The sequence below is a fragment of the Talpa occidentalis genome, unplaced genomic scaffold, assembly GCF_014898055.3.
Source record: "Talpa occidentalis isolate TD23 unplaced genomic scaffold, MPIMG_talOcc4v2.1 talOcc4.5, whole genome shotgun sequence".
Lineage (NCBI taxonomy): Eukaryota > Metazoa > Chordata > Mammalia > Eulipotyphla > Talpidae > Talpa > Talpa occidentalis.
Genome location: NW_023604861.1, coordinates 62237761 through 62257090, shown reverse-complemented (window position 1 = coordinate 62257090; position 19330 = coordinate 62237761). Strand labels below are relative to the sequence as shown.

Below are 19330 nucleotides of genomic sequence, written 5' to 3'. Positions count from 1 at the left end.
TGAGTTAATAGCAGGATATTTCTTATCAGATTCCACTTCTTTTAGTATAACACATACTTGGCAAGACTTCCAAAGAGAATTTTTCCATTATAAATGTCACCTGCTCACAGATGTTGTTTCAGTCAGTGTTTATATTGAAAAAAAAAAAATACGAAGACACAAAAGGGGCATTGTGACTGATAGCTCAAGCACTGTTAGAATGTGTTGTTTTGTTTTTAGTTCTGCTTCTGATCTTAAGAGAGCTTTTAAGAATTCTGTGCTACAGGTTTGCTATCTGAAAATGGGACAAATTCCTACTAATTCGTTTTTTGTTTATAGTAATTGTCAAAGTGTTATACAAAAGGTTTGTTTCATTTCTGCAAGCCAAAAAATGGACAAATTGCAGATCACATTAATTTTTCTACAACTTTTTGCTTACATCATTGTAGTCCCCATAGTTCTCCTGCCACTACATCACCCTTGAACCATCACCACATTCCCTTGTGTACTGCCCTCCCCTGTTTTGACTCTTCTCCCTCCCCCTTTCTTGGTGTATGCCTCAGACCTGTGGTTAGCTTGCTGGTTTTGTCTTTCTCTTGAATTTTTGTTTGGTTTCTCTATTCCACATAGAAGTGAGAAGACCACCCGATGTTTATCCTTTTCCCTCTGACTTACTTTGCTTAGCATAATCCCTTCCAGCTCCATCCATGTTGCTGCAAATACATGAGTTTGAGAAATGGAACAAATATTCTTGAAATGAGTTTGGAGACACAAAAAACTCCGAATAGTGAAAACTCTCCAAAATCTACTTCTAAGGGGGAGGAATGGTGGTATTACACTACCAGCTTTTAATTTTAATGACCAACTATTAATTGTTTTCTGTTTTATTAATTTCTGACTTTATCATGTTCCCTTCTTCCTATTTTCCTATAGGTTTTTTTTTTTCCTAATTTCTGGAGTTTGGAATATCTAGCTCATTAATTTCTGTTAATTAATGGGAACATTTTAAGGCCATTGGTTTTCCTGTATATATTGCTTTTGTTGATCCTAAAAGTTTTGATATGTGGTATTTTTAAAAAGTTATTCCTAAGTATTTTATAGTTTTCAATGTTTCTTCTTTGACCCATGAATTTTCTATAGATTCCATCTTAAAATGGCTTTTAAAATTGATTTTTAACTGTATTAAATTGTGATTAGAGAATATTTTCTGTTTGATACTGATTCTTTAGATTGGTTGAGATTTGTTTTATAGCCTACACATAGTTAACTTGTAAATATTATGTGTGTACCTGAAAAGAATGTACATTCTCCATAGTTCGCATACTGGGTTTTAGCAAATCCATTAAGTATAACTTGTTAATTTGAGGATTCACATCTTCTCTACCTAGCACATTTTATGTCTGCTTAATTAATTATTGAGAAATGTGTCTTAAGATAAAATGATTAGGATGACTGGATTTTTTGTTTTTTTTCTTAGTAATTGCATTGATTTATCAAGGTTGCCTTGCTTTTTGTCTTTTGCCTTTTCCTACCTAATATTGAGTTTTGTTTATTCTTTTTTATTCCCCTATTTGAGGGATTAGTCATTATATTTTATATTTATACTAGATAGACTACATATAAATTGTTGACATTAATATTTGATTTAATGAAAGTGCAGATTTCTAAAGTTAAATATTATCTCTCCTATACTCCCCAAAGTAATAGCATTAGTTGCAACCACTATCTCCAAAATTACATATTATTTTTATTAGTTATTTTAGGTCCATCTTGCTTTTTATTTTGATTTTAGTCAATTGATGCTTACTTGCACATAATTTTAACCAGTTTCTCTGCTTATTGTTATTTTTGCTTCTCTTTTTTGGGGAGGAAGTGGTTATGCTTCTTTTATAAATACATTCTTAGTTTATTCAATGAGAATATGTTTGTGTTAAATACAATCTTGTCCTGAAAAGTCTTTTTTCCCTCAGCCTTGAAAGAAGATGTACTTATTATAAAATTTTAGATTGTTAGTATAATCTTTACATTGGCAGTTCTTTTCCATTGTATTTCAAAGATATTATGTGTTCTAGCCTATAGAAAAATCCTTTGACAATCTAAATCTTAAGTTTGGAGAAAATCTTCAGAATTTTTCCCTTTGATATTCCCCCATATTTTCTCACCTTTTGTGTTTCTGCATTTTTGCTGTGATATGTGTAGATATTTTGATTAACCTCATTATAAACTTTATTTTGCTTACCACACCTGAAGATTTGTGTTTTTTATCAACTCCAGAAAAATTTTAGTCATTATCTTGTTTTAAATATTGCTCCTTCCTTCATTTGTCTATTTCTATCTTCTTGGTTTCTCCTCATTAGTTACATGTTGGGTGTTACACTTTTACACTCTTCCATCTCTTTGAAAGTTCTCACTTATTTATATTTGGAGTGATTTTCAATGATGAGAATAAAAGTGCAGTTGTACTTTGAAATCAGGAAAATTTGCAGTATCCTGGGATCCTTAATTGAAGACTTTCAGTGATTAGAATGTGTAACACAAGAACTATATATTGACTCACTCGTGAAATCTTAACTACTTTCATACCCTTATAAGAGTATCTATGTTTGGTTGGCTAAGAACAAACTCTCTTGAATTTTTAAAGTTACTATTTTTAAAAGTGGATGAATAATAGTTTGGACATTTTCTCCATTAAGCTGAAGTTTGAGGATTTGAACTTCTTAATCTTTAATCCTTTTTTTTTTGTTGTTCAATTCTGTTTTTCCTGTCTTCTCATCATCCTCCATACTTTCCCCTTTGTGCCTTAAAGACCAGATGGAATTAGGGCATTAGGTAAGTAGACTTTGACTGCAATCTGGAGATAATGGTGAAGCTAAGATTTATTTTGTTTCTCTTGGTTTTCTTATTTGCTTGTTAATAACAATTACAGTAATTAGACAAAGTTTTTTTTTTTATGAGATTTGCTTTGAGTAAAAAAGATCCACTGTTAGTTTTCTCAGCTTCCCAGTCCAGATATAAATCCCTTACTTCTTTTTTAAAAGTAATAAAACACATGGTATACTAGCTGGAAAATTGCAGAATGTGATGTTAAAAGTATTATTACACTTCTTAAAGGAATGTGTCTGTTCTGAGAACTCAGGAAGGGCCAATCTTTTGATAACATCAAATAGCCAAGAATTTCAGCATGAATAATAATCTCAAGTAGCTTTATCTTCCCCATGAAAGATAAATTAAATCAAGAATAAAGACATATTCTATGTGTGTATGTTTTATTTTTTAATCTAGGAAGATTTAAGGGATTGGGCATTTATGAGACAAGAGGTGAGATTGTGATAAGAGAGAGCTAGCTCTCTCCTAGTCTTTTTAGGCTTTTTTTTTTTTTTTTTCCCAGCTTCTATATTTCTTGGAACACCTTTACAATCTCTGCATCAGAGGACTACCAGAACAGATGGAATGATACAATCTCTTTGAATGGTGAGATCCAAATAACCAAAAAATTTGGGCCACTCTTAGAGTTGGATCATGTGGACTTATGTTATCCACTAATCACAGTTTTACTATCTTAACTTCATGAAACCAAGCAGTACTTTTTTTTATATTTCATTTAATAGTTGGCAAGTAATAGCAGAAAGGAATGTGAATTTGAGTAAATTGATCCATTCTACTCAGCAATTAATTTATCTCTTCATGAATAGAGAATAATAGATATGGAGAAAACTTACCCTGCTGACACCAAAGGGGGAAAACGTATTTTTAACGTCAGTGATGATTATAGATCAGCTAAGGAACAGTAAGTAAAACATCAATCATTTCCAGAAAGTATATTCTATGAAAAAGTATTCTGTTGGATATTAATAAGTATGCTAAAAAATATAGTCCATTATTGTGCTCATCAGTATTGTGACTCTCCATAATGTCTTTGCCCTTTTTTTGTGAAGTGAACTTATCAGCATTTCCTAGAATAGTTCTTTTCAGAGCACCAGTTTATAAACACTGATTTAGAAAAACATTTATCACCCAAACAAGCTTTCAGGAACTGACATCACACTTAAAAAAGTATGAAGTTGAAAAGTATATCCCTTCATGATGTCATATTCCCTACTATATCGATTAAATGTTTGTATGAATGGACTGAAAGTTTAAAAAACAAGATAAGTAGAGAGAGAAAGACCCAGGAAAAATTGAAGCATAAAGTATATCACACAAAGCTGTTGTCCAGGCTGTTGGAGGCAGGGGGAGGTGGAGCTCCCTGGTGGCTCAGGGGTTAAAGTCTCAGCGTTATCAATCTATCATCAGCCACTGCACCATGAATTCTATCCCAGGTCAGGGAGTAAACCCACATGGCATAGCAGACCTCTTCTGTCTTGCCCAGTGCCCCCCCTCCCCTCAGCAGTGTATTTCAGTAGATCTGCCTGTTGTAACACCTACTCTCTCTGGTGAATCTTCTCACCTCCCCCCTCCCCTCTGACCTAGACCCCAGTTCTTATATGCATAAATAAATAAAATCTTTAAAATAAAAGGGAGTAAATGGGGGGCTATCTTTAATGCCACTTCATCTTTCCATGTAGTGGTGTTTTTCCTGTGTACCAGCAACAATGTTTCGCACAGTCGTATTTTAGTACATAAGGTTCAGGCCTCTGCAGTTTTGATACTTAAAATCACAAATCCGCATTGTTGCTTTTGAAGATGTTTGGCAAATTAATATCCTTGCTAGTGTTGGATGTTGCTTTCTCTTTGAACATCCAACATTCCCTTGATTTTGTACATCTAGCCCCACTTTAGAATGAAGGAAATAATACATATTACAGAAGACATTTGAAGTAATGGTTCAAAAGCCTTGGGATTTTAGAATTGAAAAGCTCTTAGTAAGAAGGGCGAGGAAACAACTAAGGTGCAAGTTCTCAGTAACCACACTTTGAAATCAACTTTACAAACCTTGGTAGTTGTCGTTGTTGATAGTTGGGAGTGTGAAAAAATGGAATATTTTAAGCAAGGGTTTATTAATACTCAGAGGAGACTGATAGGCTGTTGTGGGAAACCAGTACAGTTCCAGTAACCAAATATGGTTCAGGCACGCATAGCGAAAATGCTGGTGAAATGGTCTGTGCAAGTGTGCCTGAATGCTGAGATGCCTTAGATGTTTGCTTTCTGTTTTCACTTTTATTTCCCTTTTCTAAAGCTGACTCTTCACCTTCTCAAAACATGCCTTTATGTGTGTAGGGTGTGAAATCATTGGTATAATGTTTCAGAGCTTCTCCAAGATCCCCTTAAAATTATGTTTCAGTGTTTCTAGTTTTGAAACAATTTAGTTTTCATATACTTGTCATACTGAAGTTATAGGTAACCTAACTGCTTTCAGAGTTAGATCTAAATGTGGGCTCCCATATTTTATGCATACACATCATCTCAATTGAGATTAAGTTTCCTATAAAATATTATTAAAATTATATTTACAAATTTATGTTTATAAAAGTAAAGACCAAAATATCAACAGGCAACTTAAAGCAATGTTCTTGATGCTGTTGGTAATTATCTCAAACAAACAGTGATGGTGGGAATGAAGGGGGAGGGTGGTCATAAAGGGGAAGCACTTATTCACTCTTTAGGGGAAGTGGGAGTAAAATATTTTGCCTTGGTGGGTTTTTCAGAATGGAATAAGCAGGAAAAAGGAAATAGTTTTATGAATATTTTTCACTGTTGTGTGTTTATGAAACAGTTAACAGTCAAGTGTGACATAGAAAACAGAAAAAGTTACTTTGCTTTTAGAGGTAAACAGAGTATGCAGAAAAACTTGAAAACAAAATTAGGTGAGGCATTGTGTGCAAAAGGAAACTTACTTGGCTAACATAAAATAGCTGTCTTCTGCTGTAGGGTCACATCCGAGCACAGACAATGCTGATGAAACCAGTGCTAACAATATTACATACTTGTTTTCCTCCCTAGTTGAGACTCATAGAGGGTGAGCCTGGTGTAGCCACACCGAGAGATCTGACCCGCTTTTTGTGGCCCTTTATTTTTCATATTTTTATTTTTTTAAATTTTAGTTTTTTTTATGCTTTTGATGCCGTGATTGGAGCACAGGGAGCACTCATTACCCTGAGTTACTAACAATTTCTGTGCCTCCACTGTCTGAAACAGACAGCACTTTAATTCACAAAGCATGGAGGTCATAGGACACAAACTGGTTTTACAAAAGACAGGAATAAGAGTTTGCATTATGTAAACGTTGAAGGCAACTGTGTTTAAGGGAACAAATCCATTTTTTTAATTTATTTATTTTTTAAATTTTATATATTTTTTACATCACTTTTCATTTTTGCATGATGTATGTATTTTAATCTTGGTTCTAGTCCCCATACAATTCCTATCCCCCTTGTTTTGATCCTACTCCCTCTCCCCCCCATAGTGTGTGTCTGGCTTATAGTTGCTTGTTGATTTTGATTTTTACTTTATTATAATGTCTTTTTCCTGGTCCCTTATTAGGTTTTCTAAATTCCTGCTGTAGTGAGACCATCTGGTATTTTTATTTTTCTTGCTGGTTTATTTCGTTGAGCATGATCCCTTCTAGCTCCATTCATGTTGCTGCAAATTGCATGAGTTAATTTTTTTGATTGCTGAGTAATATTCCATTGTGTATATGTACCACATCTTCTTGATCCAGTCATCTATTTTTGGGCATTTGGGTTATTTCCATAGCTTAGCTATTGTAAATAGTGCTGCTATAAACATAGGGGTGCAGGCACCCTTTTGAATTAATGTTTCTGTGTCCTTTGGGTCAATACCTAGGAGTGGAATTGCTGGATCATATGGAAGCTCCATCTTTAGCAGGTTGAGGAATCTCCAGACAGCTTTCCGTAGTGGTTAGACCAGTTTGCACTCCCACCAGCAGTGCAGGAGAGTTCCTTTTTCTCCACATTCTCACCTACATTCCTTGTTGCTAGTTGTTTTTGTTTGTTTTTTTTTTAATCTGGGGCCCTTTAGATGCCCGTTGTGACATCATCCTGATAGGTAAGTGATCATTAGTGATTTCACATCATCCTTACTGTTACTCTTTGGAAACCAGGTAGTTAAATGGAGTGGTGATCTCTAGGTATTGTTAAACAGAAATTTTAGGATCCTAGAGTAAGAGAAGATGGGAAAGGAAAGTTCATTCATGTGATAATATGTGCTAGTCCTTGTTCTCTAGATTAGAAATTGTTCTTTACTTGCTTTCACCTGAAATCCTACAGCTGAGCCTGGTTCTTCCCAGCATATCTGAGAGTGGTCATCTTTGTTTTTGATTAGCATATATTTTCACCAGGTGAAGCATGAAACCATATTTTAAAAGCGGCTGAAACGTTAGTGGTTAGAAGTAAAATAAATAAATGAAACCTAACTGAACACACATATGCTATTTTTGGTCACTTCCCCACTGCTTTGCCACATCAGTGATCAGGGCTGGCTTAGTCTTTATATATATGGACTTAGGGTAGGATTAAGTACTTTGGCAACCCTAATCTCATCTCTCTATGTCTCTATGTCTCTATGTCTATCTATCTATCTATCTATCTATCTATCTATCTATCTATCTATCTATCTATCTATCTCATGTTTCATGTTAGGTGGGAATTTTATTCACATCAAAACCAGAGAGAATAAATGACTTAAATAATAATGACAATAATAATAATAATAATAATAATAATAATAAGGGCCTCCCTGGTGGCGCAAGAGGTTAAGCACCGCACGATGAAGCAATCCACAGCCTCTGCGGCACGAGTTCGATCCCCGGGCTGGCCAGAGAGCAATCCACATGGCACAGCAGACTTCTCACTCGCCCGCTGCTCCCCTCAGCAGTGTATTTCAGTCAGTCTGCCTATTCTGCACCCCACTCTGTTTCTGGTGAATCCTCTCACCCCCTGCATCTCTGGCCTGGATCCCAGCTCTTGTATGCATTAATAAATAAATCTTTAAATGATAATAATAATAATTAACAATGACTTACATATAGAGGTGATTTGAGGCAGAGATGAGATTTGAACCCATGTGTTCTAATTCCACAACTGGTGATCTTTTTACCAGGTGGGTTAGGTGAATCTGTTATAGAAGTCTTACCATAAATTATTTTCTATTGTGTGGGTTTTATGTTCTATTAAATGAGCCAATACATAAAAATGTGATATATTCCAGGAGAATAGAAAAACAACATGATTCCCAATAATAAAATCACATGTAAGAATAAATGACTTGATTTATTAATTCCTTAATTTAAGAATTATGTTAAGTGAGAAATATGGGCACTGAAGATTAAGAGAAATCTATCTTGCAAACTTAGGCTATCAAAATGTGCAGTTTTTGTGGCGACGTTTTGTTTTATCTTAAAGTGAAGAAATAGACAAATGTAGTAGGGGGTCATTTAACTGAGAAAGGTGTCGGCACTGAGCATAAGGTAAAAGGCTTCCCTCTCCTCCTCCTTCCATTCTGTACCCCACCTCTACCCAGGGAAGGTAGGGAGAGGGACCAGAAGCCTAGACTAGGGTCAGCGATGGTAATAGCAGGAAGGCTCAGGCCAACATGACCAAATCTGTAATTTTACTTATGAGCGAACAGCTCTTTTTCTCCCCTCCTCCCAAGTTAGTCTTTTGTAATAAGTGACCTTTAAATGTAAAAAAATTACTTTTGTTTTTAGATGTGACTCACAGGCTAGATTGGTCATTGCCTTATAGCCTTATTTTTAAACTTTCTTTCTGTAAAGGGTCCGTTTATAGTACAGAGTCCTGCAGGAGACAAGCAGGAGATGGGATAGTGGCTTGTGGCCTGGGGCACTTACTTGCTTGGGAAAAATTGCTGTCAAATGAGTGGTTTTAAAAGCTAAGGCTGCTGATGTGGTCTTTAGTGGGTAGAGGATTAAAGGGAATGCAGTTTCTCCTCTTTCTAAATATATGCTGGAGAGCTAATAGGCTTTTGTGTGCATATGTGTTTCCCTTTTCTATTGGGGAAATTATAAGTAATACCGGAACATCCTGTGATAAAATATATGAAGTAGAGACTATGGAAATCAATGGACGGAGTAGGAGAAATGTGCCCCAGGTTTATGGCATGTTGTATTATGACTAGTCCTGGAGTCTCAGATTTGTCTGCAGGTGATTGACTACATTGTAAATAGAGGAATGTGTGGAGCATAAATAAACAGGCTGTTCTATCAATAGCTTTTAGCATAAAATGCATTTATCCCCATTATAATAATTTAATACATATTAAATTATTTAAACCATATATGTATTTATACATATATGGAATAAAAACATAATAAACATAATAAAATCACATGTAAGAATAAATGACTTGATTTATTGAATCATGGGAATCATGTTGTTTTTCTATTCTCCTGGAATATATCACATTTTTATGTATTGGCTCATTTAATAGAACATAAAACCCACACAATAGAAAATAATTTATGGTAAATTATTATAATTTAATATGTATTTAATGTATTTAATATGTATGTATTTAATATGTATTAAACCATGTATGGTTTAATATTTAAACCATACATGCATTCACAAGCTTAAATATTATTTTATTTTATTTTTTTGTAGGTGCCATTCTTTCTTTTTTTTTTTTTTTAATTTATACAAGCACTGGGTTCAGTCAGAAGCGCGGGAGGGTGAGAGAGTTCACCAGAGCCAAAGTGGGGAACAGAACAGGGAGACTGACGAAGTACGCTGCTGAGGGGAGCTGTGGGTGCTGCAGGAGAGGTCTGCGTGCCATGTGAGACCCTCATCAGCAGCTGGGGATGGAACCAGCGCTGCAGAGGCTGCGGGTAGCTTTGCAGCCCAGCACTCAACCGCTGTGCCACCAGGGGAGGCCTTTATTATTTTATTTTAAATGAGTACCCACTTTGGAAGGATTCCAGTGACAGTAAGCCCATGTAATCTCGAATACTTATGTGTCTGAATGAGCAAAACCTTTGTAGCATTACTTAAATGGTATGATGAACGGCTGTTCTGATTCAGTCTCTACTAATCCCATTGGATGCCTGTATTAAGGTAATGAGATTGGAAACAATTTAAATCTGAGTTTCCCAACAAAGAAACACAGGAAAGATCTCCAACTATAATTATTAATTCTGTGAAAAATAGGAATATAGAAATTTCTGAAAATACTCATCTCAGTTCCCATTATCCTCTTTTCAAAAGGAAGTTGAAATATTATACCAAAATAACAGAATTGTTAACATTTACCAGTTCTCATGTTATGAAATTACATTTTAATAACTATTTTATAACCACAAATTATATTTCAGATTATTTACTTGATGCCTTTAAGTAAACTGAGTTCTTTTCTCCAGAGGTAATGTTTAAAGAGCCTTTGTTGAGCTTGAGGAAGGCTCTTCCAGGAGGGCACTGGAAAGGCTCCCTCCTCCAGCCAGAAGAGCATGAGTGTGCTCCTGTGGGTTAGAGAAGATGGCAGCAGGGATGTGGGAGGAACAAAAGGCAAGTGGGTAGCCTTGCTCCTCCCTTCCATGGTTGCTTCCGCTGGCAGGAGACAGTGCCAGGCAGAGCTGGTCACTCTTCTCACCTGTCATCCTAACAGCAAAGTGCCAGCTGGTCCTTCCAGTGCCAGGAACCCCTGCGGAAATCCCAGTCTCCTCCCTCCCTCTGCTGGACCCTGTTTGATAAGTCTTTTCTCTCCTTCTGCCTCTTTCTAGAACTAACTTTCTTTGTGGATCTGGGCAAGGGAAAGAAGACATTACTGTATCTTTTATTGTTAAGACCTGAACGTTGGTTCCTGGAGGAGGAGAAATGTCATGGTGTTTATAGGAAAGCACCCACATTAAAAAGGTTCTTTCCATAGTACAGTGCCTGCTTTTTCTGAGCCCATCAGTTAAAGATGTCCCTTGTCCAGCCAGATTCCAGCCTTCTCATATGAAGGAGTAGGGGCATAAAAATTGTAATTGCAATTCAGCTTACATACAGAAAAGTGTATCTGTGCATACAGGTCCTAAGTGCACATCTGATAAGTGCTGACAAATAGAAGCACCCATGTAACCAGCATCCAATGAAATATGTCTCTTTGTAATGACAGTTCTTTCTTAATTCAAAAGCACTTTATAGGAATTCTGAAAGATAAGTTATAATAAAGTCACTAAAAAACACTCATCGTATCGGGCCTCCCCGGTGGCGCAGTGGTTGAGCGCTGGGTTGCGAAGCTGCCCGTGGCCTGTGCAGTGCCGGTTAGATCCCCGGCTGCTCCCAGGCCACTGGAGGAGGGTCCCACATGGCGCGCAGACCTCTCCTGCCGCCCACTGCTCCCCTCAGCAGTGTACTTCAGTCCTTCTCCCTGCTCTGCTCCCCACTCTGGCTCTGGCGAATTCTCTCACCCTCCCGCGCTTCTGACTGTACCCAGTGCTTGTATAAATAAAAAACAAACAAATAAATAAATAAATAAAACATGCCTCTATTAAAAAAAAAAAAAGGCATGTCGTTTTTTAATTTAAAAAAAAAAAAAACACTCATCGTATCGACCCCCCTCAAAAATAAAATGCCCACTGATAACATTTTGGTGTATTTTGGCCAATCTGTCTGTGTCTCCCCCTTGCACCCAGATGTGTGTGTGCCTATAAATATACTCCCACAGTACCACCTCTGACACATTATATGTGTGTGCACCGACACACAGAAGTTATAAATAGTTAAAGTCACAGAACATACAAATTTTTAGATCTGATTGTTGGCTTAATCAACAGAATGACCAGGAAAGAAAGTCAAGGAAACGGAAAACCATATGTCTTCTTATTTGATAGTAGAAAAGGGTTTCTGTGTGGGAGGATGTGGAAGTAGATGACTGACAGATACATGTGGGTGACTCATAGATTTCCCTTATCCAGTGTTCTCTCATTTCTCAGAAGACCAGGCACTTGTGATGGGAAGCAGAGACTTCTGGTCAGAGGACCTCTCCATGCTGAGCAGAGGGGAGCCCTGGCCGCGGCAGGTCTGGCTACTCTGTGAAATAAACCACTACCAAGCTTCACTTTGCCAGAGGCCAACTTTACTTTTTTCATTTAATTAGCACTCTCACAGATACCCAACAGAAACTCAGCAACTCTTGTCTTCACAAAAGGAAGCTTACTTTGGAAACTCTCCTGGTGTTTTTGAAAATTGCAGCAAAGTGAATTTCCCCATCAGCACTAAAATGGACAGCACGGTGCCTGCATGGTGCTGCTTGCTCTGGTTCTTGCTGCATTCCAACCACACATTGGCATGAAGAGGACACTTGGCCCCAGCTTCCCGTTGCTATGGGTGGTTCAGGACCCGTTGCCCATCTGCCCCCTGGCTGGCCGAGGGCTCAGCTTCTGCAGGGGGCTTGATGGGCTCCCTGGTGCTGGGAAAAGTTGTTTTCCCCCATGCCTTTCTTTTTAAAAACACATTTTATTTTCTTAGGTCCTTGTGATTTGATTCATTACACATACAGAAACTTTATTGAACTTTTCGTGGTTGTAAAATATCTTTTCAGCTGTCTCCCTTCTTCCTTGCTTGTTAAATACTTGTTCGCAAACAGTATGAAGTGACCTGTATGTTTATGCATGTTATTGTTGTATTGTTTTTGCAGTCGAAATCAGCTGTCTGCCCTACCGGCCTGCCTGTGTGGTCTGCCTCTCAAAGTCTTAATTGCAAGTAACAACAAACTTGGATCGCTGCCAGAAGAGATAGGTCAGCTCAAACAGTTAATGGAGTTGGTATGTTGCTGATTTTTAAACTGCTCTTTTTTGTTTACTAATCATGGCCTGTCAAGGTATAAACGGAGACTTTTTGCTAGAACTGGACCAGGAGGCGCCTGTGTTGTTGGAGGGCTGTATATGATGAAAACATGAAGTGGGGAGAAGAATGGCAGACACAGCTTCTGAAGTTGAAGTGTTCCTGTAGTTTATACTTCTGAAATTGACAGGAGAGATCATTCTCACAGGTTATCCTGCTGTGGCTAGACCATTTCCCCTCCCCAGATTGTATGTATCTGTGATAAACCTTGGGTAAATGGATAAAATAATATCTAGTTAAGATTGTACACCACATTTTATGAATGTATGTAATTGAGTCAGAAGCTGGAAAGAACAGAATCCTCTGATTCTGTCAGGAGTTTAGTAATCATTGTACCCAATTGATGTGACTTTAAAATGTGACCACATCCCTTGGGATGAAAAAGGAAGAAGTTAGGACGGCAGAGATGCGCTGTACGTGGAATCTGAGATGAACAACTTGACTTCAGCTCGTTCATGCTCTTAATCACCTTATTTCTAAAATGGGTAAGAATGAATCCTTTCTCTAGGCTTCTACTGAGCTGTAAAGTAGATGAAGAAAAAGGCAAGAATGAGCAACCAGGCTAAAACATAATAGTCATGGTTTATCCTCCAAGTAGGCCATGTTCCACACTGACCTTGTGTCAAGCACAGAACTACAATCAACAAAAGGACACAGAACCTTCTTTCAAGAGTCTAGAACATTGATATCCAGTTACTCCTCTCCTGTGCCAACTCCAGTTAATTTCTTTGGGACCACTTGGAGCTCCATGGTGACGGTCTCTGAGGCCACACAGAGTGCTGTGACCCTTGGTGTGCCTGTAGCGGAAATTGACTGGGAGAGTGATGACACAACAGCACCCATGCACATATATATCAAGTAAAGTCAAAGTAACCTTGATTTTAGTGTAGAAACAAGGAATTTCTCTATAAAATTATTAGAGCCATAAAAAGACTTAAAGAGCAGCAGTACCTGAACCCTGATTCAGTTCAAGCTATGAGTTGGAATTAGTTCTAAAGTTGCAGAGGACTTCACATCACTCAGTATCAGGACATTCATCAGGGATCTTGAGTGACTAGAAGAAGACACCAGGACGTTCTCAAGAACCAGGGCAGTGTTTTTTCTCACTCAGCGTTCTGTACTTCTCCAAATAATGGAGAAATTGCCTAGCTCACAGGTCCAATTTAAATGTCTTCTCAGATAAAGCACCTGTCAGGTCCCCACCAGCATGTCTCAGCCCCTATTTCTAAGTGAAAGAGGCCAGATCTGAGTCTGATGACCTGTTCTGAGCCAATCTGTGTTACCCCAGGGGCACAGTCACATTGCCCAGATATGGAGGTTTGGCTGCCACCAAGGGGAACAATTCCAAAAGAAGACAAATATTAATTTGCGCAGACACCCTCTCTCCCCCAACATCTCTGTTACAACGAGTATGTGCACAAGGTGGGGAAAAATTAATTCAGCCCTGGGGCTGGAAATGACTTGTAAACGAAGAGAGAGACTTTTGAGAGGCCCTTTATATCAGTGTATATGGGATTTTCTAGATGGAAAACAGAAGGTGGGTCAGCGGACGCCTTCCTGAGAGACGGGACAGCCTGTACAAAGGACCGGGGAATAGATGGCATAGTTGGGCAGTGTCTTCATTCTGCTGAGGCTGGGTAGAGCGGACAAACTATCACAGCCTCTGGGATAGTTTGGTCACCACAGGCTCCTCTACAGGGTCTTCAAGCCCCTCTGCTCTGGCTCTGTCACCCTCTGAGTAATCGTCTGTTTTTACAGGTGGAGGAAGCTTGTTCCTGTCCACTTCTGGACTTCGTACACCTCGCTCTTTCTGCATGGACTATTCTTCCATCTTCTCTTTTCTTAGTCAATTCTCAGTCAAGTTAGATTTTACTTTTCCCAGATCTTCCAAGCCAAAGTTAAGTGTTCTTCAGGCAAGGTCTCTATACTGCTTATCACTGAATTTTCATGGAATCACATTTGTCCTCTTACTTGGCATTCTCCATGCCAGCCTACTCCCTTGGAAGTCACTTAGGGATAGGCCCCTCTTCTCCCTTGCTGTTGTATCCCATGCATGACACATGATAGACATTCCATAAATGCAGAATTGCTGAACACTGCTGTCAAATAATGGAAAGTGGTCCATGAACGTGGTTTGGGACAGACTGTGAAAACTCCCAAGTTCTGGGGTGGTAGTGAGAGGGGATATGTGACTCCATTTTAACTGGTTCCAGAAAACAAAAACAAACAGAATAATGTACAAAACTGATAGTTATAACACACACACATATGCATATATGTATTAATATTTCTTTTAGGGGTCTGATAGGTCACAGAGTTCAGGTTTGCTATAATTTGGATTGAGTGTTGCAAACCAACTGAGAATATCAAGCTGTTTTCTTTCTGCTCCTTGGGATCCCAGGGATAGGTGACACTGCTGAGGCCAGTCTTCTGGAACCTTCTGGCAGCCAGAATGTATTCTGCCCCACACCACCAGCGTGCCATCTATCAGCTGTGCCACTGGAGCTGTGGGCAGCTCCAGTGGCACATGTGCTGCTAATTGATGGCACATGTGCTGAACCCTTGAGCCAGGCCACTCCTGAACAGGGCTTTCCTCTAATACCCTCTGTCAGCTGCTGGACTGGCACAGGGCTGAAAAGTGGAGCAGCCCTGTCTCCAGTCTCAAACAAGTTCCTGGTGGTTTTAAAAGGCACCCTGAGCTTTTCTCAGGCCTCCTGTCTGGAGCCCACCTCCAGCATAAGGCTGCCCTACCTCTTAGCTACAGCACTGCCATCAGCGTCTTCTCGACCAATAGCTACTGAACTCTTGCGTCCTAGAATGTTGGAGGCTAGCTCTTTACATCTTACACAGGAATAAACCTAAAGCAGAGAGACGGTGAACCAGGAACAGAAGGTCATCCTGAAGTAGCTACTGTGTAAACTAAGCTGAACATCCCTACCCAGCACTGTTCCATGGATACATAATGCAAGCAAATGTGATTTTAAATATAACAATAACCACATTTAAAAAATGGAGGAAATGAAATTCACTTCAATAATATGTTATTTAACCCAATATAGCCGAAGTATTATTTCAGTGTTTACATTATAAAATCAATATACAGTATATACTTTTTTTCCAACCTGTATCTTTAAAATCTAGTCTGTATTTATACTGGCTGCACCTCACAGATTGGATTAGCCACCTTTGCCTTATTTGACAGGACAGCTTGCTGCCTATGTCCTTTCTGCTCTGCTGACCCATATGCATGAGCAAGCATGATCCTTGTAAAAAGCATTTCGTTTTAAAGTTGGTGAAAATTTAGTAAGTTGCCACTAGTTAACCACAAGGAGTGACTAGTCTTGCTTAAATTCAGAGACTAAAAAAAATTAATTTCCATCTGATACTTATTCTTCATATTTTTTTTTTTTAAAAAGATTTATTTATTTATTTATACAAGCACTGGGTACAGTCAGAAGCGCGGGAGGGTGAGAGAATTTACCAGAGCCAGAGCGGGGAGCAGAGCAGGCAGAAGGACCCAAGTACACTGCTGAGGGGAGCAGCGGGCGGCAGGAGAGGTCTGCGAAGCCATGTGGGACCCTCGCCGGTGGCCGGGGATCAAACAGGCGCTGCAGAGGCTGTGGGCAGCTTCGCAGCCCAGCGTTCAACCACTGCACCACCAGGGGAGGCCCTGCTTAAAGTAGTAGTATAGGTAACCATGTGAGATGACTTTTAGTTTCAGTTGGAAAAAAAATTCCCTGGAGAGCCTGAAGTAATTCTAGAATTGTGTAGCAGGCCTCTATTTTGTAGTTACATAGTAACCAACTTGTTAAAAACTTGGGAGCTCCACAGTATTCAGAATACTGTAAGCCACCTCAATGCTGATAAAAAATCTCTCAGATTCTTAGTTCCGAGAATTGTTTAACTATTTTGGAAAGAAATATTTTTAAAAATTTCACACTTAGAGTGTCCCAAACTGAGTTGTAAAATCTCTTCTTCCAAGGGTAAGTATTTCAGAATCAACAAAACCAAAAATGTCATATCCATCTACAAGAAAGAAGTTGTTCCTACTAGATTTTAAGAGGAATTGACTTTGGATAGCAGAATCTTACCTTTTCAAGGATGTCACAATTTTCTAAGCCTTAAAACAGGAAGCATTCCCATTCAGGGAACAGGCTTGTACGGCCATTTGTGTGGGGAACATGGAAACCCTGTTCTTTCTTCCATGAAGAAACCATTAAGGAACTCTACTCTGATGTCCTTTTCTTGAATCCACAAGAGAGACCTGGGTATATTTCCACATTGTTTCAGATGAAGAATTTACAGAATCTGAACTCTCTGGAGCTAGTCCCAAGAGGGTCATTTCTGTGGCATTGATCTAGAACTTCTAGCCTCCTTGGCATCTCTGAATTATTTCTGTATGATGTGTCTTTTTAGAGCTGTAGCTCTATATGTATGGTAATTTGTTAGTCTGTGCATTTGTGTGTGCTTCCTATAATAGAAAAGAGATAAAGCACCTATATTTACTAGCTGCCCATTTTATACCAAGCATTTTATTAGCTCCAGTACACATATTATTTATAGAACCCTGACAGTAACCAAGAAAGGTAGATATCATATTACATTTAACAGACAAATTTGAATTTCAGGATTAATGTATCCCAAGATGTGGGGGCTACAACGTGGAGTTGGGGTCAAGACCAGGTTTGTCTAATAACTGCCAAACCCTTTCCACAGCATAGTACAGCCTCACTCACTGTCTCTTCGTCTAGATTGTAAGCCTTTCATGGAGAGGGGCCAGAATTTCTTTCTTTCTTTTTTTAAAGATTTGTTATTATTTATTTATGCATACAAGAACTGGGGTGTAGGCTAGAGGTGTGGGGGATGAGAGGATTCACAAGAGACAGAATAGGAAGCAGAACAGGCAGATCTACTGAAATGCACTGCTGAGGGGAGTAGCAGGTGAGACAGGAGAGGTCTGCTGCTCCATGTGGGTTAGCTCCCTGGTGGGGGAGTGAACTCATGCAGCAGTAGCTGGCTGTAGCTTGATAGCCCTGAGACTTTAGCCCCTGCGCCACCAGAGAGGCCCCAGAATTTCTTTCTTTGGAGTTCTCCTGCATTGGTTTCCCATTAAAACTGTGGCCAACCATGAACAGCTGAAAGTGAATCAGAGAATGTTACAAAAACAGGGTGTGGCACAAATGGGCAGTGTTTGCGGGAACAGTTCCTCACTGAGAAACCGTAGGCAGGAGGAGCAGTAGACTCCTGTCATGTTGACTACATCTCATTTTACTCACTACAGCCATGTAAATGTATTAGAAATATGGTTCTTGTCCTGTCAAATCGTGCCTGAGGGATAAGGCTTGTTAAGTATTTGGTAAGAGAGCCTGTGTGACTACCATGTGTTTTAGTGAACAGACATATTGTTGTGTTCTATAACAGTGTTAGAACTTAATAGCAGAATGAAGAATCTTTTATGTAGTAGTTTTCTCCTTGGCTGTCTCTGTGTGCTGATTTACAGAGAGATGGTTTATTTCTTGTTGTTTTTCCCCCCTCAATTCTGTCTTCCCCCAACTCATGCAGTTTGTGCAAATTTTGTCTTAGAGCTGCAACTTTCATTTAAGAGAACACAGTATCCCTGATCAGAAACCTACTTTTAGCACCCAAAACTCACAAGGCCTAATTCAAGTAATAACTAGAAAGGGCATTTCCTGGCCTGAGAAACCACATTATTTTTTTTTTTCTCTTTTCATGAAATGTTTGATTGTGTGTACAGCTTGAATTGGAGGAGAGATTATAGACACAGGAAGTATCAAGCAGCTTCTGAGTAAAATTTCTTCATCATCATTTTTATGCATAGTGATCCATCTCTGAAATAAATATGCTGGATGCATAAATGCATGGGAGTGCCATAATATAATCATTCATCCATTCATACCTCTCTGATTTTTTGGGTCTACTGGAAAATCCTGGCTTGTTCAAGGTCCCTTCTCCTGCTTCTCCTCTCCCTGTCCTGTAACACTTCAGTCTGCCTCTATTATAAAGATCAGTGGGGTGAGACATGTGTTTGTGGATGTATGGAAGGTGTAGTTTTATACTAGAAAGTGTTACCCAGTAAGTATTGAGAGGTAATAATTGATCATACCAGAGGTCACTTGAAAAAAGGCTCTAGTTTAAATGAACATATTGATTTTTCTTAAAATAAAGTTGTGACCACAGGCTTTGAAGTTTTTGATGGCAAGAAATCAAAACTGACATAACTCCTAAGTCAGTTAAGTATCTTATTTTAAAGTCTTTTAATTATTTCTAATGTGGTAGGTAGATTTTCCTATTACGGTAAGGAAATTAGAATTATTTAATATACCACTCTTCTTATACAGGGACAGAAAGGTTAAGATATTTTCCTAAAGTTAAATAGTGAGTCATACAAAAGACATTTCCAAAAAAAAAGGGTATAGTCACATGACTGGAGGTCAATGTTAATAGCTGGTATTTCCTGTCAGAATGTCTGGATTTCCTTCAATTAAATAAGGAGCTAGATTTATTACAGAAATAGAACTTACGCAATAGTTTAA

At 38.5% G+C, this 19330-nt stretch overlaps 1 protein-coding gene across 3 annotated transcripts in view; it reads left to right on the top strand.

The window, feature by feature from the left end:
- The window catches only part of LRCH1 (leucine rich repeats and calponin homology domain containing 1), a 189369-nt gene that overhangs the window by 96768 nt on the left and 73271 nt on the right, over positions 1-19330 (top strand). For all 3 annotated transcript variants that reach the window (XM_037527331.2, XM_037527333.2, XM_037527332.2), the window contains exon 3: positions 12571-12697. In XM_037527331.2, the coding sequence (XP_037383228.1) occupies positions 12571-12697 (127 nt within the window). The remainder of the gene's footprint in view (positions 1-12570; positions 12698-19330) is intronic.